This window comes from Gigantopelta aegis, chromosome 3 (assembly GCF_016097555.1).
Source record: "Gigantopelta aegis isolate Gae_Host chromosome 3, Gae_host_genome, whole genome shotgun sequence".
Taxonomy (NCBI): Eukaryota; Metazoa; Mollusca; class Gastropoda; order Neomphalida; family Peltospiridae; genus Gigantopelta; species Gigantopelta aegis.
This window is the reverse complement of record NC_054701.1, coordinates 16549875-16574696: the sequence shown is the minus strand read 5'-3', so window position 1 is coordinate 16574696 and position 24822 is coordinate 16549875. Positions and strand designations below refer to the sequence as shown.

Below are 24822 nucleotides of genomic sequence, written 5' to 3'. Positions count from 1 at the left end.
CTTAATTTTACTCATGACAAAGACTGCTGACTTGCATTAGAGTGATTGAAGGAGTGGGATTTTGTTCAGTCGGTTGAGCGCTTGTCTGAGGCATCACAGGATCAAACCATGTCTGTAGATCTATTCAACTGATTTTTTTCCCTCTCATTCCAACACAACTGGTCAAAGGGCCTAGTGCTTTCCTGTCAGTGGGTTAGTGCATATAAAAGATCCCTTGCTGCTAATGAAAATATATAGTGGGTTTCGTCGGATAACTACGTGTCGGAATTACCAAATGTTTGACTTCCAGTAGTCTACGATTCATTAATCAATGTGCTCTAGTGGTGTCATTAAAGAAAACAAACCTTTTCTAGAGTGTTTGACTTGCACAGTGGTGTCTGTTGATGACATTTTGTTTTTGTAAAATGTGTTATAAGATGGAGACGTGGAATTATTGTACAATCTGAATAGATTAACTGGACCATTTGTAGTTGGTGGCCCAAAGTGGGGAAAATATAACGTGCATACAGCAAAAAGTGTAGTTATAGTAAATTTTTAAACATACACAGTAAATAGCCATTTACAAAAGCTATAATTTTGGCTCCGAATGTCGACTTGTCATTACAGTAGAAGGGTTTTAAAGCTGAAGTGTCCGTACTTCAGACCAAACCATCTAACAATGAAAAAAAAAGAAGAGAGAAGAATAACACTTTAGGACAAAAGGGATATTAAATTATTTATTCATGAAAAAACCCAAACGGTGGTAAAAGTATAACAAAACAGATGAGAACATCAGTACAGAAGTGGCTACGTCCTAATTTAGCAGAATCTATACAAAGCAACAAAGTCCACTGAAAATTGGATAGGAAAAAACTTTTCTTAACTCATTAATTCTAATGTTGAAAAAAAACATGATTGTGTTTATTACGGTATGAAACTAAAACTGGTACACTGTTTATTAATGTGGGGTTGAGTAGAAACACTCGGCAAACATTAATGTTATCAAAGTTTAATGTGCCAAAACAAATATTAGCCTAAAAACATTAGGAAGTGGATTTGTCTTGTGTTTGTTGCCAGTGTTAAGTGTTGCCATCTAACACTAACAGCAGGGGTGCAAAAAGTACGTGCCCGCTTGCCTAATGAGAGTAAAAAATCTGACGGATGAATTAAAAAATGTAACTACCAGTCCGACAGGTGATCTCTCTTTTTCTGACGGATTAATAGACAACGGAAACAGAGCCAGTCAAACGTTCAATACTTCCTAGAAATTCAAATGGCTTGTTTACATTGAAAGGTATGTTGCCGGTGTTTTGAATAGATTGTTCTGTTAAATACTTGCAGGATGTCACTTGAATTTTTAAAATCTATATGAAAGAAATGTGAAAAATGTTATATCAGAATATTAAAAACATTTATGGAGTTGTCTATCAAGGTATGGGACTTGATTTCGTTTGCCATGTGATGTTGATCACTTACCAAGGGTACTTAATAATATATTATATGAAGTGGAGACGGTGTATATTATAATATTGACAGTAATATTGTTCTATAGGTTGGTTGACTAGTAAAAATTCTTGCGGGCTAGTAACTCTTAGTTTGTTCTGATCCGGTGAGCTAGTGAAATATTTTCTATTTCTGCACCCCTGAACAGAGATGTTTTACTGACATAATTACATATTAAATACATTTTTCTGATAAAATATCGGGGACTACTGGTTAATATATATATTAAATGTGTTTCTGGTTGTCCTAGTATTTGTACTAAATAAAATATTTCTTTCTTTCTTTCTAGTATTTGTACTAGGTCAAACAGCATTTCATTTCCCAATATTTTTTTTTTTTTTGAATATAAGAAATTAATGGAGACCAAATTGGGTTTGAGCTACACATTGATTTTCTTAACAAGAATCTATATTTAGTATGTAATTTTAGTTATTTAAAGGTTTTATTAGTTGGAAACGTCTTACAATGATAGATAACTCAAGAAAATCTCTATAACACCACAGTGCACGTATTTGAAACAATTGTATTGAAGTTATATAATGCTACATAAATAATCGCAAGCCTGATAAGACTATAACAGAAGTATATGGGTACAAATAGTTACCCTGATACATCAAAGCCATACACTAAAAAACAAACCATAAAGGGCAAGCACGATCTGTAATAGTTATTATAGTCGGACTTCAAAAGTGCACTGAAAAAGAGTATCAATGAGTGATTTTTTATGCATACATGTGCACAAAGCAGGCCTTCGTTAAAAAAACAAAAACCCCACAAGTATACAGTAAGGGAAATGGTTTAACAATGGAGCTGCTTGGGGGAAGTGTCAACAAACACCTGCAATGGTGTTAGAGTTTCGTCATGGTCGACTCTTTGGTCATGACAAACGACACAATCAGTCTTGTCATTTCTCATGTTATAGTAACAGGCCTCTTAAAAATTGCAAAAACAACAGTTTTGTTTGCTAGTTTCTCATGCAGGTCCCCAGATGAAGTCCCTGCCTGGGATGGACATGCCAGAAATCTTGGTGGTATTGGGCCATGTTAAAATAGGTCATAGTCATGCAGGCCCTTTTTTGTGTGTGCAACCCTTTTCTCATTACCACATTAAATTTAGAACATATTTACAAGGTCATGATGGGTTGTTCAAAAAGAACAAAAGTTACATGTTGTCAATGATGGCAAAATGAATATCTTGAGCTCCACAACTAATGCAGCAAGGTCTTCGATAGTTAAAGTTTTGTTTTGTTTAACAACACCACTAGAGCACATTGATTTATTAATCATCGGCTATTGGATGAAACTTGCTACACTTTTCCATTAGTAGCAAGGGATCTTTTATATGCACTATCCAACTGACAGGATAGCACATACCACAGCCTTTGATATGCCAGTCCATGGTGTAGTGGCTGGAAAGGGAAATAGCCCAACAAGGGCTCTTCAATAGCACCAGTTCTTCAAAACAATAATCCCAGATGAATGACTTAATATTAATAACAGTGTCACAAGAACAGACTTTCCATCTTATTCTTCTCCATCTTATTGTTTTAGTAACATATTCCATTGTTGAGCATGACATAGGTTTTGATGGCTCCAACAGGTTGCAGAATATCGGCACAGAAACATTACCGAAATTATGCATCATCGAATATGTTTTCACAATTGAGCCCAGTTTCTCTCTTAATAACATCAGTGGATCCATAAAATAACGGTAAATATAAACTTGATAAATGTGTAACAACATATAAAGAGGTTACCAGGTCCATATTTTGTAATAACCTAGACATGTACATTAGTTGCCATACACTATGCTTATTGATGCTGGTGTGATCCAGATTTTGCAGGTTCCACTGTATTAGTAAACTCTTTGTTCTTCAGTGTTATCACAGTTTTAATTGCATTGATACTGGAATGTACCTTTGTACTTGAATAGTACAATTATTGTTCAAAATTTAGGTTGCAAGTTGCTTTTTTTAAATAAGATTTTGTGGAAAAGAAAGTTACATTCTCGACTTTCTTGACAAGTGGCACCTGAATGACTGTTCTGGACTTATTTTGAAGGAAGGAAAGAAATGGTTTATTTAGCACTCAACACATTTTATTTACATTTATATGGCATCGGATATATGGTTAAGGACCATACAGATATTGAGGGAGGAAACCTGCTGTTGCCATTTCATGGGCTACTCTTTTCGATTAGCATCAAGGGATCTTTTATATGCACCATCCCATAGACAGGATGGACTTATTTTGATGCTGGATCAGACTGGTGCCTAGATATATATCATACTAATCAAATCTATCACCACTGTGAGGTGTAGATTTATAAGGAAATTCCAACCCAAGGGACAAAATGTTATTTGTGAGGGCTGAGGTTTACAGAGGCCCTAAAAAAACATTTTGTCCCAAGGGTTGGAATTGCTTTACCTACATCTCACAACAGTGATTTTTTTTGCCCATTTAATTACAGTACTTAACAAAACATTAATTTTATAATCTAAGGGTTTTTTTATATTAAAAAATGATTTATAAACACTTCACCTACAAATTAATTTAATCACAGGCCGAAAACTAAAGTCCACATTATGCAACAATATAAAATGTAACAACGTAACCATAAATGTAAAGCCGAAAATATTAATTTGTTTAAATATTTTTAAAACAATGTCAATGATTCTTCGACATGAAATGTCAACTTGGTGAATACATATTTCAACAGAATTCACAAAAACATGAGTTATGATGTTAGGTGTATTTAGAAATCATCTACCACTGTGCAAAAGTTGCCTAATTCAGTCCAGTAGGCAATAAATTACATATATCATGCTCGCAGTATAATGTTTATATTAAGAAATGTACACTGTAATGGATGATTTTATTGTAACATTTGAAGCATATTTACAAGGTAGTATTTCTTACTTGGTGCTAAAACTGCAGGTTATTTCTTGATCAGTCCTACTATCTTGACATCAGTTTAACATATGCTTTCTGCTTTTTAATTAACTTCATGTGAACCTCGTCAAGGGATTCATGCCTCTGTGGAGATGGGTTCTGAGGATAAACATAAGTAGGAGGCACTTGGCCATAACTGTTAAAAAAGTATGGATTTTGAGGGGGATACAAATATTGAGGATAATAGTTTGGAGGTGAATAATAGTATGGATTTAACACTGGATAATAGTTGGGGAAAGGAACATTTGGAGGTTGGTATCCCAGCTGGTAAGGACTGGGATTGTATTGAATGTTTGGGTCCAAGGGCTGGTACGGGTTAGTGGGGCCATTGGGACAGAAGTCTTGCCATTCTGCAGATGGATCTCTGAAAGGCGGAACACTCTTGTAATAAAACAATTCTTCTTCAGCATTGTGTGAAGTTTCTTCTGAACTTAATAGTGGATTTTCTCCATATGCATAATGAACATCCACAATTGGATTTTCTCCATGTGGAGGATGAACTTCAGTAATTGGATTTTCACCATATGGAAAATGAAATTCCAGAACTGGATTTTCTTCCCTGGGATCATGATCTTCCATAATTGGATTTTCTCCGTACGGAAATTTAACATATGTTGTTGATGTATCTTCTTCATCCAGGTGGTCAACTTCTGCTGTATGTAATCTAGTTTCACCATAGTCATAGTGAGTTCCCCCTTCATTTGTGTCAGGTCTGGTTGAAGCAGTTCTAATGTCACCTGCAGAGCTTGAATCATTTGTCTCCGTTTTCTCCTCATGGTATGGATGCTTTGGATCAGTGTATGGTCCAACAGACCAAAAGGTGCTGTGGGTTTTTTTTGCCTGTACATTATCTGGAGGAACCTCAGGAACTGGTTTACCATCCTGAGATAATCCTGAGACATGTGGATCCGTGGATTGTCTAGTGCTCCCCTTTTGAGGAGCCCGCAGTGTTTCTGATTCAGCTGCATAACTATTTTTGTATACATCCTTTTCATACAGAGAGCTAAAGCTTGAACTAGAGTCAGTCTCATAACCCTCTCCACTTTCAAAACTGCCTTCAAGGTCACCTGTCTGGGCCACGTTCAAATCTGCTAGACCTGAATGAACCAGAGGTGCTTCTGTGGCTTCAGTTTGTCTAGGACTACTATCTAAACTAGCCATCATGTTTCCTTTGCGAGATTTTGGCCTCACACAAGGTTTGGTATCTGAAAAAGTCAAAGAAGAAACCCTATTTGTTGCTGAAGTATCTGGAGGTGATTTCACAGAAAGTGTCTGGTCTTCTGTTGTTTTATCCTGTGATTTTGGCATTGCTTTCAAAGTATCATCCCTAGATTCTATAACAGAGATATCTTGGTGCAGCAGAGTTTTTTCAAGCGACTTTTCTTTGATATCTGTGTGAAATTTAGCCAAACTATCGGACAAGGAAGCAACCATCTGTTTGTCATCTAACTTCAAATCATTACTAATCTTAGTTTTGATCATATCCAGCAAGCACAGCGTTTCTTTTGTGCAGTCTTCCTGTTTATATTTTTCAAGACTGTCTACTGCACTTTTGTAGGTATGGGTATGCTTGGTTCTTTCATATCCAATGCATGCAGCAAATGATGGGATTTGTGAAACCAACTCAGATAGGTCTTTTCCCACTTTGCTTTCATCCCCATGCCTGTCCACAGTGGACATATGGCTTATTTTGTTGTTATGACTAGAATTAATTGTTGAGGTAACACGGCTGGTTTTGTTGTTATTATGACTAGAATTAGTTGTTGAAGAAATATAGATTGTTTTGTTATTGTAACTGGTATTCACTGCAGAGGAAATAGAGCTTTCTCTGCCACAACTGGAATCAATTGCAGGGGAAACAACGGCTACACTTTCATCTATTGGCACAGATTCCTGAAGGCGTCTTAATTTTTCTGAAATCTGAACTCCTGTTTCTGGTGGGTGTGTTAATTTCTGATTCAAGTCTGACTTCTCTGAAATGACTACATCCATGTTTGAAAGGACGTCTTTTTGTCCATGAACATTACCCGATTTTGGGTTGTCTGCAGTTGCAAATGGTAAAAAACTATCACAGAAAGTTTCTCTACTCCTACTGTCGATTCTTTCTGGATTAACCGACCTGTATGGATTCCGCTCCTGATCTTCAGTTTTCACTGCACTACACAACGATGTGACACAGGAACGAAACAAAGAGTCGTTGCCATTCTTCACTTCACTTTCACCTGGTTGCACTTCAGCATTAGAGGAATTATCAACAGAAGGTTGACCCAAGTCTTGCTCACTTTGCTTGGATGATGACTCGTGAGATGGCAGATGTATCAAAAAATCAGCACTATTCTGATTGGTCAAGACATCCTCTTCCTCCTCCAGTGATATCTGGTATTGTGGCTCATGGTGACTGGTGTCCTCAGTATGTGACTCATGACTTCTGTGGTTGACACTGGGTCGGGTTATTATCTGTTCTGTACTCACTACTTCACTCGCACATGGCAGCTCGATCTTCACCAAATCAACTGGAACTGGCTCTGAAATATATATACCATCACCATTAGGGGCAATCCATAAAGTACAGATGCATAAAATCTGTGATTTTTACACACACACACACATACAAAGTACATTTTTTTAATGTTCGATCATTACCCTCCTCCACTCTCAAAAGTACATAGGATATAATTAGTAGCAAGGATTGCATACATTTTACACCAATAATTTGGCATATTTACTGTCCGCAAAACTCCCCTCCCCTTGTACACTCTTTGTACAAAATGCCCATCCACTTCCTTCCCTCTGGGCATACATACTTTATAGATGGCCCCTTAGGTACTAATATTTTTGGCAACAATCATTGTAATATAACTTGGCTTCATTTCATAATAGTATCATTGTTGTATGTGAAGTGGCACGCTATTGGGCCAAATAAGGAAAATCCAAGGGTCTGTGCATTCATCTCTGTAATGCTGCCAAAAAAAAACATGATTTTGAAGTTCAAAGTAAGTAGCATGTTGACATGATATATGTGAATAAATTACAGTGTTTGGCAATTAGTTTATTTTGATATTTTATTTTTAATGATTTTTTTTTCTGCTGACAATGTTTGGGGTCAACTTAATTGAAAACAATGATCAAAATAAAATGTTTGCTTCTAGTGTAATAGTAAAAGAGCCAGTAATTGATTGTGTGATTATTTTTTATGCTATCATTTTTATACAGTGAATTAGTTAAAAATCATTGTTGTTTGTTACCACTGTCGTCCAATATGAGCACGACCTTTGTACCTCATAATCGTGTCTTTGTTTGTTTACTTCTACCCTTCAGTGTGTAGAATCGGACCATGCAACTCCTTACAAGAAGAACACACTCAACAAAGCTGTCTGGCGGATGAAGAAAGCAATGCCAACTGACAAGGGGAAATTTGTGCAAGTGTTTGGAACCGTGCAACTCCATGCACTCGTCTTTTTCACCAAAGATTGGGCATTGGAGCAAAGTCTAGAAAGAGGATAAATTTTCTTGTCACTTCAGTGTCCTCACTCAGGGAAGGCGTCCTTGTGCTCAGACGAAAAAGTACTCTTACTCAGAAAGCAAAGTTTTAGGACTTAATTATAAACTAAAGAAGGCACAAAAAGCTTTGACTTAAATGCCCGAAAAACCCCAGAAAAGATGCACTGTCATCACAGATGATCCAAAAGGTGGAGCAGTTTTACAGGAGGAGTGACATTTCTCGTACTCGGCCAGATGCGCGGAGCACAAAGAAAGCATCCAAGAATGTGTATCTTGTGGCAAGATTCAGGCAGAAAAATCCACATAACAGCCATTTCGAAGACAAAATTCAGACAGTTGAGACTGGAGGATATCTTGCTTTCAACACGCACAAGAAGACAAAACTGCTTCTGTTATTATTGTGCAAATGTTGGTCTCAAACTAGAGGGCATTGGTTGCTTTGCAGCATCTCAGCATCTACAAGATCTGACGTATAAGGATAGATATGACCTGTACAGGTCAACTCTGTCCAAGAGGGGAGGATGGCGAGTACGAGATGGCATGCCTTGAAAGGAAATGTACAGCCTGGGGGACATCTGCCATTGAAATCAAATTACGTCCTCTATTGGAGACCCACATTGAACACCAAGTGGTTTTCTTCAAGTGGGAGAACATTACCTACGTACACAAAGGTGTCACCAAGAAGAAGCTGGCTAGGCAGAGGAAAACCCTACTGGCTCTTGATTTCGTGGCAGAACTGATAGAAGAGGCAGCCAGCATCTCAAAACACCTCATCAATGCCAGATGGCAAGAAAAACAGTATGATGCAAGTCTCCAGTGATGTACCAGCAGGCTGGGTCGTCATCTGCCAGGATTTTGCTGATAATTATTCTTGCTGGTATCAGGCTCAGGGAGCAAATTGGGGACACGATACGGTGACACTTCATGCCAATGTTGCCTCATACAGGTGCCCCGAAGATGACTGTTACCTAATGACTAATCATTCATTAATGTTTGTGAGCAATGACCTGAAGCATTGCCATGATGCTGTCCATACTTTCAACTTGGCAACAATGGATTTTCTAACTCACCTTGGCATCTCGATATATATATATATATTTTTTTTTTTTCTGATGAAGCACCTATGCAGTACAAAAACAAGTCTGCCTTCTGCGATATGGTTCTGAAGACTTTGGGGTTCATTGTGAACAAAAACATGACAAAGGACCTGGGGTTCATTGTGAACAAAAACATGACAAAGGACCATGTGAGTTTGGCACACTAAAAAAGGCTATTAATCAGTGTGTGAAGGAAAGAAGAGCCGAAATTGGCAGTGCTGCACAATTCTTCTCATACTGCCATGATCATCTGAGCAAAGAAGATGGTCACGTCCAAATACAAGAGATCTTTCTTCTTCACTTAAATTTGCGGACATTAAAAGGAACCAAAAGAGGGCGAGTAATCTGAAGCCTCTACCACAGACAAGACAGTGAAGCCATACGTCATCAGCAACAGAGAGAGGAGCTGCTTCTGTCATGTGTGCACAGAGAGGGAGGAAGGCAGCTGCCAATATGCAGACATTACTGGGGAATGTAAGGTATGTATAATTTTACTTGTAATATTTGTATTCCGATTAGTAAGGACAATAAATATTTGTAGGTTTCGATATTGCTTGATTCAGGGATGTAATCATTCTCCCCTGTTTCTGGATGTACATTTACTATTTTTATTTAACTGAGTATTAAAATTAAGTACATTTTGAGACACATGTTTTTTTAATATCAACCGATTGTGTTACCGTGACTAGGCGCGATTCACGGGTGTTTAAAATCTAGTTACTAAATAGCTCCACTTTTTGTTTTCCAGCAGGATGTTGATGCAAATACAAGTCTTGTTTACATGCCCTGTTGCTTAGCCAGTTCCTGTCACTCCTGCAGACGACAATCTCACTCCAACAGACGACCACTTTGAAAAGGATGACCCTCCTGCTGACAACTCTCGTCAAGAAATTAGCAACCCACCTGATGATGATCGCCCTGAAAAGACTGGCAACCTTTCTGTGCACAATCCTGGAGAAAGCCTACAACTTGTGATTGATGTTGCAGCCATCAAACCAGCAGAGTAAAATATTCAGATCCTTGTAATAATACATTGTTCGAAATAAGCACTTGTCCGTTTGTCCTGAGAAGTAAAGTCTGCTTGGACTAGCAAAATGTACCTTAATGGTTGTCCAGTGGACAAGTCAAAATGTTCAATGCAGTTCCTTGTACTTTAATAAAACAAAACATTTATTTGGACAAGTGAAAATATTGCTGGACAAGTAGATTCCTCGATGTACTTGTCCAGTGGACAAATGAAATGCTACTTATTTCTATCGCTGTAAATATATATATATATATATACGTGATAATTACCTAAATATTCTTTGCTTTGATTTTTGATATTTTGACATAGCTTATTCTTTGTTTTGTTTGCTAATTAATGTTTCCTTCGTTGATTTTCCTATGCTTCATTCTCTTTTGTCTGTTGTCTGTGGTTTCAGATCCAGCAAGAACAATCCACTGCTGTTTTTCATTGGAACTGGAACTGGAACAGATTTACACAGCCTATTTTGGACTAGCACAAGTGTAACTAAATTCATTTACAATTTGGTTAACCATGTGCATTTAAGAAAAACAAGTCTTGGTAAATTCAGCCCAGTTTTTAACTAAAAAGTCAGTTTTAAGATATTAAATGTGCACTGATCACTTTATGCAAGGAAACAATTGCAAAATAATCAAGTCTAGTTCCGCATGTCTATTCATATAAAACAAAAATAAAAACGGTTTCTGATAAATAGCTGCAATTTGTTTCTGTGGTCCATTTCAAGACATTGATTGATCTCTTTTCATTTCATTTCTCCAAACTGACAGAGATGAAGTCAAAGTCCAGGTTTTGAAGAAGAGGGGCAACTACTACAGCTTTCCTGAACTTGATAATGTGTTCTGGGTTCCATCGAAAGATGTTCAGTCACTGAAGCCACCAACAATTAATGCAAACAGCCAATATTTCTTTCAGGGACTGATTGTTATAAGATTAATTCAAAAGCAGTCAAACTGAAATAAAACTGAAGAATGTTTCACATTTTGTTGTCATATTTCTGGATTATGTTGTTCATTTTTACCGATGATGATTTTGGAAGGAAGGAAATGTTTTATTTAATGACACACTCAAGACATTTTATTTTAAGGTTATATGGCATCAGACATATGTTTAAGGACCACACAGATATTGAGAGAGGAAACCCACTGTCGCCACTTCATGGTCTACTCTTTTCGATTAGCAGCAAGGGATCTTTTATATGCACAGACAGGGTAGTACATACCACGACCGTTGATATACCAGTCGTGGTGCACTGGCTGGAACGAGAAATAGCCCAATAGGCCTACCGATGGGCAGGCGCTTTACCACTGGGCTACATCCCGCCCCATGATGATGTTGGTGTCTTGTAACTTACTAAGCTAAACTTTGTTATTTGAAAAGCATGCTTCTAGTTTTCATTTGCATTTCTTTCTGATTCAGAAACAAACACTAACATGGGAAAAGAAGAAGCCATTTGTTAATATTGCTTTCGCAAAAAAAGTTAAACTCTGCATATGTCATAAGTTACGGTGTCCACAACTTTATCACCCTACTACCACATCGCATTTATGAGATACCACAACACACCAATTACACCAATTTACATCTCATTAAATCAATTTATTCATTGTATTATTTGATCAAAATGTCACCAACAGCATTTGCCTGTTTTGACACACCCACTTCAGTCAAGTGAACCAGAAAACAACAACTTTTGCTTCAGTCTGATATAATATCTCAACTAGTGTTTTAATCATTTTAAGCACTTTCTATTTTTAATGACTTTGTCTCGGTATCATTTTAAGTACTTTCTATTTTTAAAGACTTTGGCTCAGTATTGTGCCGCTCCACACATACATTTGCAAATGGAGCAGAAATAAATATTTAATGACACCTCAGCATGAAAACTACATCGGCTATTGGGCGTCAAACAAAGGTAGGAAGTAGAGCTAAAAAAGTTTGTTTTTTTGGTTGGGATTTTTGCAAACATTTTATGATATATAAAACAAATGATTCCAACAGGTAAACTGCTTGGGTTGAATTTAGGTGTTCATAGCACATTTATATTGGACACAAAATTTGATGCATGTGGTTAAGCACCAGCATTTGTATTTTATATTACCTGGTAATGGGAAGATTATTTATTTTAGACCCAAAATTTGATGCATAGAGATTATTATACGAGCTTGTGTGTCGTACTGGTTAAATGAAACAAATGTCAGGATTTTTGTATTGCACTCACTCTACAAAGTACAAAAATCCTGACACAAGTTTTGTAAAATCAGTATGACTTCCACGTGAGTGTAATAATTTCTTTATTATCCATATTATTATTGTTGTTTTCTTTATGAATAACAAGACCCAACTCAAAATGTTGCAGCCACAATTAGAAGGAGACGACGAAATGATGTCATATTTCAAATGCACTGTCTGAGCTAGGACTTGAGAAGCAACATCATGTTATGACGTCGCTTTCCAAAATTACATCATTGCCCTTGTTATTACATGTGTGCTTCGTATGATTATTATTAACTTGGTTATGTTGAACCATATGGATAATAAATGTGGTTAAACACCAGCATTTGTATTTTATATTACCTGGTAATGGGAAGATGTGCGTGTTACACTTCAGCGCCAAGGATTTCAGATTTCTTTCTTCCTCACCTGTGCTAACTATCGTAACTGCTGCACCAAACGAACCTGCAGAAAACAAAAGCAAGAAATTAAATATCTCCCCCAATATCTTCATGGATGAATATGGTGTGAAACTAATTTCAGTTACTGAGTAAAATGCTTTTAAAAAATAGTTTGGTATACGTAATAACTAATAATATACAACAAGGCAGTTTGATGAAAAGTAATTATATTGAACCATGAAATTATTAACTAGAAATCAAGGATCATTGATTGAAAAATGAAAGAGGATAATTTGTTTAAAGACCTCTCAGTACATCTTAAGATACAGCTATTCGATGTCTTTCATGTTTTAACATATGGTTACTTCCATATTTGGCCAATAGAAAGACAGGAAACCTGCTGCTGCCACATAGGTTACTCTTACCGATAAAGTGGCAACAAATGTTTTATATGCACAGATTATTTTTTGTGACCAGCAAATTTACCCAGAATTACAAAACATATTCCTGTAAATTAGCAAATATTTCTAATTGACCATCTGTATATTAGTTAAGTTAAGACGCTAAAACAATCCATTATTTTCTTTTATTGAAAAAAAAAAAAAAACTTAGTGATATGTGTTTTTATTAGCATGTTACCAAATCTGCCAGCTCTTCCAATGCGATGTAGATATGTTTCGTGATCTCGTGGTACATCCAGGTTAATGATCAAATTCACCTTATCAGCATCAATTCCTCTTGAAGACTACAATAAGAAATGAAACAGGTGACTAAACACACAAACACATCACACCCTCCCAGCACTGACAAGCCAAACACTAAATGCAAAGTGTTATAAAACCGATCTCTCTTGTAGATTGAAAAATTAAAGAAAACAAGTAACATGTTCTTTGAGATGCAAATATAGTAAAACTTGTGTTAAGCAGCAATATAAATGTGGGTATAATTTCTCAAAACAGGTAGTTGCTTAATACCATATTAAATGAACTAGGACAATAGTAATGTGACCTCTTAGGACAGGTGCTTGTTACTTGAACAGACCTGAGCACTTTTTATTGCATAAATGTCTTCCATTAAACACTTAGCATCCCTTCAAATTTTTTTTTTTTTTTTTAAATATAAAAACAAATAAAAAATAGTACTAACTAAAATAGTATTCTATCTATCTTATTATGCATTTTTAATAAAAATAAAAAAATAAAAAAATTCCAAAGGTCTACAGTACTCAACTAAACTTAAAAATTACTGAACAGAAAACTAAAACTGTTTTAGGAATGACTGAACCAAAGAGCAAATTCTGAAAAAATATATTAAAAAGAACACAGACATACGATTCCTTTCTGACCAATTTTGGTAAATATTCTTTATTAACTAAAGACAACGACTGGAATTCTGCTCACCAGATCTGTGGATATCAGAACTCGACATTTGTACGTCTTTAGTTTGGCCATGGCCTCGTTTCTGTCTTTCTGTTGATGGAAGCCAGCGATACAGGCAGTCGGCCACCCTTGGCTCTGTAGCTCATCAGAGAGGTTCTGTGCCCTGAAAGTCAAACAGTTAAAGTATACATTGTTTTTAAAAACAGTAGACCACACTGATGTATTCATCATTGGCTTTTGGATGTTAAACATTTGGTATTGACAAAGTCTTAGAGGAAACCCACTACATTTTCCTATTAGCAACAAGGGATCTTTTATAGGCACTTTCCCACAGACAAGACAGCACATGCAACAGCCTTTGATATATCCCGAATTTTTGTTTTCACATCTCCTAAGTTCAAGGCCCATAACTCCATTAAAAATGGGTAAATTGCCATGAAAGTCAAACCTGATCTGTAACAGTACGTGATAAACCTATACACAAAATTCAGCTCAATATCTTAAAGCCTTCTGCAAAAAACATCCAGATATATGGGACAGAAATGAAACCTATAGTCCCCTCCAGTTGGACTGGTAGGGGACTAATAAGTTGACATATATTGAATATTAAAAAAAAAAAAACCCTCAAGTTGGCTTAATTTTGAGTGCGGAGTATAGTAAAATAAGACAACAACTTTAAAATAGTGATTTTTTAAGTCTTAAAAACTCCTGAATCGTGACTTTATGGTCAGAATGACAATAAATAATAAATTTATTCAATACTTAATGCATCTTTTACAAAGTTTTGGGGTTTTTAAAAACCATAGACAGTATCACAGAATAAGCTAATGCAAACTCTAAATATAGATTTTATATTCAATTAAACAACAGTATGAAACTATGTGTCATACCTTGTCTGTAGATTGGAAAACACCAGGCACTGTTGAAAACTGATGTTAGACAAAAGATCCACTACAGCCTTGACTTTGTTGTCAAACTGCTGTTTGGCCATGGAATGAAAATCAACCACCTTATAATACTGTTTAATACCTAGAATGCACAAAACAAATTTAGTTAATAAAAATAAGAAGTTAAGAAAATATTTATTCATTGGCGTATATGTTTAACCATATTACTTGAACCACACAAGTATTTTTAGTTAATATTTGAAATACAAGATTAGTTATGGTGAGCCAAACAAACTTTCATTACTTGAAACAATACTGAACCAGTAAGGCATTTATTACTTGAAATAGACGTGCTAACTGCAATGCACCACAAAGACACTTATGGAAAGTTTAAGGATAGGGTGTAAGAAAAGAGTTATTGGTTTATAAAGGAACTAAAAGGAAATACCTTCCATGTATGTTGTTCTTGTACCTGATTGACATTTAATTTTTACATACTTACAAGAAGCTTGCTAAATCAACACTCATTAACAATGGATCAGTGCGTGAAAATACATATATGCGAATAACAGAAGTAAATACTTTTTTAGTTAAAACTGAATTATTAGGCGATTCATTACAAAAATCCACTTTTTTAAGTTGAATAGAGAAAAAACATTTAAAATTTCAACAAAACACGTTAATAAGTTACCTATTCATTGTAGAATGTTCTCTTTGGATTATGGTGTATGATACAAAATAAAATGTAAAAAAATACACTACCATTAAGAATCTACTTAAGTACACATATGTATTAGCATTACACACACATATTCCACTTTAAAAAGTAAGACATTTTTAATGAATCAACTGATATAAAAACACAGTTACATACCCAACAAAGCTGGATCAGAAATATTGAGTCTTATGAAGGTCGGGTTTCTCATGTATCGTGTTAAATGCTGAGCAAGGTATTCAGGGTAGGTTGCAGACAACGCCAACATCTGCTTGTTTTCTGGTAAAGCTGAATATATCCAACTGTGAAAACAAAAAGAACAGTTTTATTTATATTGTCGCTAGGCACTGTGTTCAAACTTACTTAAATAAAACCATATATCCAATAGAAAATAATTAATAAATAAATATATTAGAAATATTAAAACTTCTTTGTTTTTTTCACAGAAATAATTGTTTGCAGGTGGGGTGATATAACATTAAGAAATACTATTCAAGAATAGATACTTATTTCATTTCACAAGTGATACACAATAACAGTATAGATTGTAAAACTATTACAAAACTGCAAGGCTACTTAGTAAGCATTTCAGTCAGGCATATATTATATAAATTTGCCTGAACAATAACAACTGCAAGAATTTCTTGGAATTTTAAAATAGTCCACAGAACAGGTATTAAATTTAAGACTTGCATATGTATGCATTAAACACACGCATATAAGTACACACAACACACACATGTAGGCAAAACAATACACACTTGATTTGTTCTTGAAAACCCTCTTCAAGTAGCTTGTCAGCTTCATCCAGCACAAACAATCTAATACTTGATGTCTTCAAACTGCCATCTTCAATTAATTGCTTTATTCGACCTGAAATTTCAAAAATATAGTTGCATCAGCTATTAATGAAACAGTCTTCATAATTGCAATCCCCATATAAAATACACCAACCTATCAGCTATCATTAATATGGTCAATAATATTAATAAATTTTAAAACAATTCTTCTTTACCAGTTTTTTAAAACATTATTTTTTAACATTTAGAAACATTCCTTAAAGTGATATACCCAAGTTTTTAAACACTACAACATATTTTTCAGTATTAAAGCTATTGTTGATAATTTAAATTATTATAAGTATGTACATTTTATTATTTAGAATATTTTTGAAGTGGTTCTGTCATCTAGGTTTTTGCAATACCCCAGTCTAAAAACGCATGTGCGTCCGAGAAATAATGGTTATCGAGACAAGCTCCTGTTATTTTAGACACTATTTTACTGTTTAAACATCACAAACTTTAGCTTCTCTCCATTATAACTGTATCCAAATGTGTTGCATGTTTGTAGATTAGTTTAACTAAACTTAGTGTCCATTTTCACGGGCTGAAACTAGGGTATACGCCTTTAATAGGCACCCATTAAAACAAGTTAAAACTACAAATAAATTGTACAATATGAATATTACCTGGAGTACCGATGGCAATTTGACAGCTCTTTGTTTTCTTCTTGTCCTCATAAAGTGGCATACCTCCAATAAATGTCTGACACTGAAGAGATGGCATTGCACTGCCAATGTTGCGAATAACATCCCAAACTTGAACAGCTATTTCCCTAGTTGGTGCCAAAACCAACACCTATAAAGCATAATAGAAACTTTTTAAATGTGTGTGTGTTTAATGTTACTATGACACATCAGTTAATCAGCACCAATGTTGAGAACCGATTGGAATTATTTTCTTTTTAATATCTATTCAATCTGTTTTATTTAAAGAGCCATGTAAACAAACCCAAAACCTCTTCAGATTCTACATGCATGTATTTTTATCCATGGTTCATACAGAAATTTCAAACGTAAATTTAGGGGCTTTTTAGGGTCAATGTAAGTAAAATTTAGGGACAAAAACTTTGCTGTTCGCCATTTGCAATGACCTTCGAACACAACAAAATAATGGGAGTGTTCGAGTAGGCCATCAGAATCGACAGATTTTCTACACATTTTCATTAACATAAATACGTAGAATCCACATAGGCATAAATGTCCGATTCAATTCAGATAATTTTAGAATATTCTGTTTTATTTAGTTTGCACTGAGATTAAGACTCTTGATTAGTATTTTAGAAACGTGTTTCATTTTAGAATGACCAATCAAGCGCGCCCCAAAAGTTATGAACAATACCGAACATTGACAATGCTTTACGAATGAATTGTTGGTATTAATTTAGCATTGTTTACACACCAACGTTTGAGCGAGCACAGAGATCAACAAATGAAAGTATATATCGATGTATTTTTGGTAATTTATTTAATTTTTCCAGAAGTAGAAAAATATCTATCGATTTCTGGGCTTATAAAAGCCCAATTTAGGGTCTTTTGTGAATGTGCCCATAAACTATAGGGCTTTTTAGGGCTAGGAACGTTTTAAGGCAACCATTCAAATTTAGGGCCTTTTCAAGCATGTGCAAACCTTGTTATATAGACTACAGGAATAATTAGTTAACAATGTTCATGATTATGGATTACCAGGGCTTCTAGATTATGGTAGCCCCACTCCCATGGCTAATGATATTCAGTATTGGGTTAGTAAATAACTAATATTGTCATGCCCGACAGCTAGTGATTTGTTTTTGGGTCAAATGTTGCAGTCTATTTTGTAAATATGAATATCCTGCTCACCCCCCACCCCAATGTTTGTGTTTTTAAGCTCTGCGTCCCTCTTTAGGTGACATATCTGATTATTACTATTATTTAGTAAAACTGTATTAACTTAAAAGTAAAGTAGGGCTAGTGAATGACAGAATGTTTTAAATCACTGATCCCATGGCTAGTGGATTTTATAAAAATTCTAGAAGTTCTGGGATTACAATATTGCAAGCATCCAACCAATTACATTTCAATTAAAATCAGTCATTGGAACACCATCAATAGTTAGTCAGATAACAAATAGAAATAATGATAGAACTTTGTGTATAAACACAAGTTTGCTAACACCTATAAGTATAATGTGGAGCAAATCTCAATATACCTATTTAATTTATTTATTTTAGATATTTACCTGGACAGCTGGACTGTTTAAAAGAATTGATTCTAGAGCAACCACAGAAAAAACACATGTCTTCCCAGTCCCAGATTTGGCTTGCACAACTAGATCTGAAAGTTAAAAGGGATAAATATTAATATTATATAACTTTTTTTATCATGTTTATTTTTTTCGGCATCATAATATTTCACTAATGCAGGGCTTCTAGATTATGGTAGCCCCACTCCCATGGCTAGTGATATTCAATGTTGGGCTAGTAAATAACAACAATTACCATGCCCGATGGCTAGTAAAACTTTTTTGGTCAAATGTTGCTGTTTTGTAATTATAAATATCCTGCCCCACCCCAACCCCCAAATGTTAGAGTTTTTAAGCTCTATCTCCCTCTTTAGGTGACACAGATTATTACTCTTATTTAGTAAAGTAGGGCTAGTAAATTTTTAATCTTGGCTAGTAAATTTTTTTAATCAGTGATCCCATGGCTACTGGATTTTATACCAAACATATTTTCATCAATCTCTAACAATATCCTCAGCAATTTAAGGATTTGAAATTTGTAACTCTTCCTGTTTAAACTTTAAAGGGAGAGTAAACTCAAACAAGAGTTTTATGTGTTGGAAAGATGCATACCCGGACCACCAACACATACTGACACTTTAACAAATGAAAAACGCGTAATTTTAGAGTTAATAAAAAAAACATGATGATTCCTGCTAACTAGGGGCAGCCATTTTGTTTTTGTTTTTGTGACGTCTGGTGGTATAGCTTGGGGCGAAGTGACGTCAGCTCCGTCCATCTCCTCTATGCACAGTGTAAACAAATGCTCTAATTTACGACAAGGTGCTTCGCTTTCATCAACCTGACTTGTAAAACAACATAAATGAATTGATAGTATAATAAACTATTTAACTAAATATATTTCAATTTGCATCAACAGAACGAAATGGAGTTATAGTATTTAACTCTTTTAAAAAATCCAAAGAAAAAAAAAGCATATTATTAGACCTATTGGTAGGTTACGTTCAAGCAAAAACGACCACTTACGATACCCAAATTATAATTTTCTTTTCTTTGGGACTACATAATTGGTCAGTTTTGTGATTTTATATGGGGAAAGTCTACTTAATCAAGGGTTTTACAGAATTTCTTACAGTAATAAAGCAGGATGGCTGTCCGTGCGGTTAACACACAATACCCTGTGATCTTAATAAAAGAGGCACGTCTTTTTAGTGTGTCTAGACACAGTGTCTGGGGACTGTCTAAATATACACCTGCCAATCAGGAACCACAGGTACAGGCCACGGAAAGAAAAGACTAATTAACTAAGAAAACACTGATTATTATTTCAGTACGTGGGTTAATTTATGTACAAAACATAATACAGTTATTTCAACACTTTGACAATCGTGGTTTATTTTGTATTAAAAAGAATATATTATTGTTCCTGGCTTACTGGGATGACTATTATTACAGAATATTGCTATGCATCCGCAAAAATCAGGGATGTTTTGTTTCTTCAGTTCGAAGACTAATTCCTGACATGACATGTTAAATATTACGTAACCAGCAGCTCGCCAGAGGGCATATTCACTGGGATGATACAAAATGGCTGCGCCCGTTATATATAATAGCCTTCACATTTAACCATTTTATTAATATACTATACGATTATACTTGTTGACATTAAGCAATAATGTGCATTATATATCGTTGAACATGCATACCAAGTCAAATGCCTTAACTGTCCCTTCCTTTAATACTAAAAAAAAATGAATACATTTTAGTTTGTTAATGTTTTGACACGTTCCTTTTTAAGGGTCATCCTTTGTGAATCTAATACCCTGTACCATTATAAAAATATATATAAGCACTTATTTTTTTCCTGGAAAAAAATATGCATCATGATCGTTTTTATAACACTTTCACAAAGTTCGCTTTCATCAAAATTGATATCATCAGAGCTATTAGGCCTCCTGGCTTCCTTGTCCTCTGTCGCTAATAAAGCTGGTCTGACCAAACGGCACTAACTAATAACCACCCATAGAAGATGTATATAGTAGGTTGTTACAAGTGCCTTTTAACAATGCCAAAAGTAACTACTGAACACACCTCGAAGTGGTCAGATTAAGTCCACAGCTAAAAGCTGATGGGGAATGGCAGAGATGTGGCACAGATACTTTAGAATACTTTATTTTTGCGATTTAATGAAAATGGGTCAATTCATTTATTTTCTCGAATCCCCCAACCCCCATCAATAAAAAAATGAAGTACAGATGTCAATAATTTTTTTTTAAAAATGGAACTTAGTTTTGCCCGTTGTTATGCTAATCTGTAGAACTAATTCTACATGTACACACGAGTGCTATACAAATAAAACAATACTGTAGTTTTCCTGTTTTAACCAATCAAGACGTTATTGTTTACAACTTAATAAGCTTACAGAAGGTGCTTACCACGTGCAGTTTTTCGTAATCCTTATAATTGTTACAAAAACAAAAACCGAAAACAAATGAAACGAAATTTGAAGGCACAAGCTACTAGTACTCAGTAACTTAAGTTTGACTGAAACAATATTTATTGCCGTCAAAATACTAGTTCAAAACGGTTTGTGATTGGCTAACAGGCAAAACCTTTAGAGTAAAGTAGCGACGTGTACTATGAGTATAGTACAAGGTCTGTACATTCATTTCGAAAATGTAAACATAGCCCAGTCCGGATTTTTCCGATGAAATGATCGCTAGCACATGCGAAGGAAAACAGCATAAAGCTTTTTAGTGTTAGTATTGTTTTATTATCATGTATGTACTTATCATTGTGTTCTCTTCTTTTTTCTTTTTTTTAAAAATAGTTTATTGCCCCAGAAATATGTTATGATAGTGTCAGGGTTGGGGCCCTGATTTCACTACCTTACAAAGTACATAGCAAACAATATACTAATATATAAAAAAGGAGCAGTAACAAAAGTGGAAATAAAAAGAAGATTGAAAAGAGAAAACTTAAAATGAAGTTATTGATATACTTCCAAACTGGCGTCATACTTAAAATTATACACATAACAAAAGTATTAAGTGTCTCAGTTGTGGCCTTCTAGAACTTTTAACCATGGTCCCCAATTGTCGTCGAATTCTGTATGTAAAAACGTTTTTATAAATATGTATTTTTCTATTTGTAACTTATCTTTAATAAAATTGTTGATACCAGTTTCATTTAGTGTACTCTTTTGTAATTTTGATTTGTATATGTAATATTTTACGTTAACAATTAACCAGTTTACAAATGTATGTTTACTATTTATAATTCCAAATAAAACTGTGTTCCTATTCAACTGGGTATAATCATCTTTTTGTAATAACCATTTTTCTATAACACTCCAGAGTTCAACGACTTTAGGACAGTCATAAAATAGATGCTGCAGTGTTTCTGGTTCATGTGAACAAAAGTTACATATACTAGAATCAATCAGTTTTATTTTATGTAAAAAGGTATTTGTTGGTATAATTCTGTGTAAAATCTGGTATTGAAACCACAACAGCATTGGGTCTTTTAAAGAGCAAAATGGTAAACTATAATATTTCGCCCATAATGAAAAGGTAAAAATCACACCCTTCCGCTGAATACTGCAAATCATGAAATTAATGCGAGCAAGTAATTAATTAATGTGAAAAATACGGAGAACAATCGACACAATAATAACGACGCATTTTGTTTAGTCTCATTCCCAAGACAAAAAATTTGCAGGATTTTACTATAATACTTCTAAATAAAATAAAACTTTTATAATATAAAGATGAAACAAAATACAAAAACAATTTTTGTTAAACGTCTTTTTGTGAATACTTCAAGAATCTTTCTTTCGTTTCGATGTTGCCATTCTATTTTCACTTTCCTGGAATATCATAGCGGTTAAATAATACAGTGATGTTCCAAATGTTTTGTTTTTAAAAAGCTCATTTTGCGATGTGAGTATTTTTCTAATTTTCTTACACTTTTGGATTACTGTATACATTTAAACTGTTTTGAACCTTTGTAAAATTATAATCAACAAATTTTATTACGAAATATATTCCTTTAAAAATTAAACAGTAGAAAATTATATAACCTTAACTAACAATCCATGCGTATTTCTTCAAACCATTTGGCTCAACTCTATACATGGCATTTAATTTAGACTGGTTGCAAGTTGTCACTGTTGCAATATATCGCATTTGTTAACGTCTATTCCTGTGCTGCGCATCAAGTGTATAAAATCAGTCTAAAATATTTGTTAGAATAATACGTCTGCGTTCGTGTGAAATATTGTGCCCTTCAATAGCGACCGTTTACCTTTTATTCCTACTGGTGGATTAATTAGAAGCAATCACCACACAAACGTGCGAGGCATACCCTTAACAATAAGGTGTAGTTATACTAATTACACTACTTTAAGTAATTAGGGCTTCCTGGTCGACCCACCATGCGATTAGCTTCAGGTTATGTACTAGCTGTGAAAACAACTACTGACTTCTTTTAACATGAAAGATGAAGCCCAAACAATATAATAACACAACTGTGGTTTTTATGTGATGTGGACTTTTGCCCGACGCATTAATAAAAATACGCATTTTTGTTCACTCATGTACGGATGCAATAATATCATGATGTATTAATTACATGATTTACAGTATTTCATTTGTGATGTAGGAACTATAGAATATCATCGTGTTCTTGATTTAAAGTTTTAAACAGCTTCTGTGTTTTGTGGTTTGTTCTGTGACAGGAGGGAGCATCGCTTTGTTACTACTAGCCTCGTTCATCAGAAACTAATGTGGTATAGTTGAACGAGACTACATATTTTTTATTTTTTTTGTTGGCCTTTATTTTCGCCTGGGATATATTTTCACGAATTTAATTCACACACAAAAAACAATTCCACGCGAAAATAAAGTATTCTACAGTAGCCAGAAATTTTGGGGAGTGTCACATTTTACTGGAATCTTGTTAAAAGGTGATGCTGTCAGATTTCTTCCTATATTGGTGGAAAATATGTGAAATATTTGTTGTTGACGAACTCAAAGATGACCTATGTATGGTAGTTGGATCAAACAAAGGATTATTGTTGTATTTGAGCAGGAATCTGCTTATCTGGTGGTAGGCAGCAATTCTGTGTTTCCGCTATAGAGTTATCTTTGGCTGAGAGAGTCATCATAACTGTCCAAATGTCGGTATAATATCCGCCCGGTCCCCTCCATTATTATTTTTAGTTAGGGGTTAGGGTTTAGGGTTTAGGGTTAGGGGTTAGGGTTAGGGTTAGGGTTAGGATTAGGATTAGGATTAGGATTAGGATTAGGATTAGGGTTAGGGTTGGGGTTAGGGTTGGGGTTAAGGTTAGGGTTAGGGTTAGGGAGGGGGGGACCGGGCGGATATTTTTCCCAAATGTCAGTCTATTTCTCAAACAGCAGAGTACTTGAGTTAACGAAACCTATAATGCCCTCCAGTTGGAGTCTGTGATCATGTTAGGATTATGGGTTGGGGTTAAGATCTTCATGAACATAGCCACAGCAGAAAGCCTTCTGAACTTTCCAGCATGCATGCTAATACTATGTAACTATCATTATGATCCTTAAACCTGAATGAAATTAATGCTGAAAGTTCGAAGTCTTGCCACCAAAGCTATAATGAATGGACATGTTTACAGAGTTTACAATTAGGTAGAACCTTAAATTCATAGTATTAGCTGGACACTTACCAAGTCCACATCTTCCAAGTGGGATTGCTTTTAACTGGATTGGCGATGGCTTTTGGAATCCAGCATTTTTCAGTCCTTTGATAACATAATCCGACAATAACAACCCAGCAAAATCAACATTTTCGGATATTAATATATCAGAAGTCCTCTGTGTCTCTATAACTGTATGTGCTATTGACATGTTAGTTGGAATAACAGTCTCTATTTACAGATTAAAAGAGAAAACGAATCGTAACTTTCCTGTACTTCGCCATTTTGAAATGTGTGCCAAATGTTAGTTACAAGCATGAAAATCATTGGTTACTCCTTCCACATCAACCAATCAATGTAATCATTTGAAATAGTGTTATAATGATTTAAGAGTAAACCTGATTGGTGAGATCGCACTACTCTTGTCCAATGAAC

At 34.9% G+C, this 24822-nt stretch overlaps 1 protein-coding gene and 1 long non-coding RNA gene across 3 annotated transcripts; one reads left to right on the top strand and one right to left on the bottom strand.

Annotated features, from left to right (window-relative positions):
- Positions 1 to 702: 702 nt before the first annotated feature.
- On the bottom strand, positions 703 to 24652 carry LOC121367593 (probable ATP-dependent RNA helicase DDX20). The gene is made up of 10 exons (XM_041491866.1): positions 24418 to 24652; positions 18708 to 18802; positions 17120 to 17288; positions 16413 to 16524; positions 15811 to 15953; positions 14940 to 15078; positions 14071 to 14212; positions 13310 to 13415; positions 12633 to 12734; positions 703 to 6958 (listed from the first exon to the last, which is right to left on the bottom strand). Exons 1-10 carry the CDS (start codon positions 24596 to 24598, stop codon positions 4440 to 4442), a joined length of 3708 nt encoding a protein of 1235 aa, XP_041347800.1. The 5' UTR covers positions 24599 to 24652; the 3' UTR covers positions 703 to 4439.
- On the top strand, positions 6819 to 11091 carry LOC121367594. 2 transcript variants are annotated; one of them, XR_005957396.1, is made up of 4 exons: positions 6819 to 9510; positions 9780 to 10034; positions 10456 to 10540; positions 10826 to 11091. It is a non-coding gene; the product is annotated as an uncharacterized LOC121367594 (long non-coding RNA). The 2 variants fall into 2 exon arrangements; XR_005957395.1 differs by having other exon boundaries at positions 10456 to 11091.
- Positions 24653 to 24822: the final 170 nt, after the last annotated feature.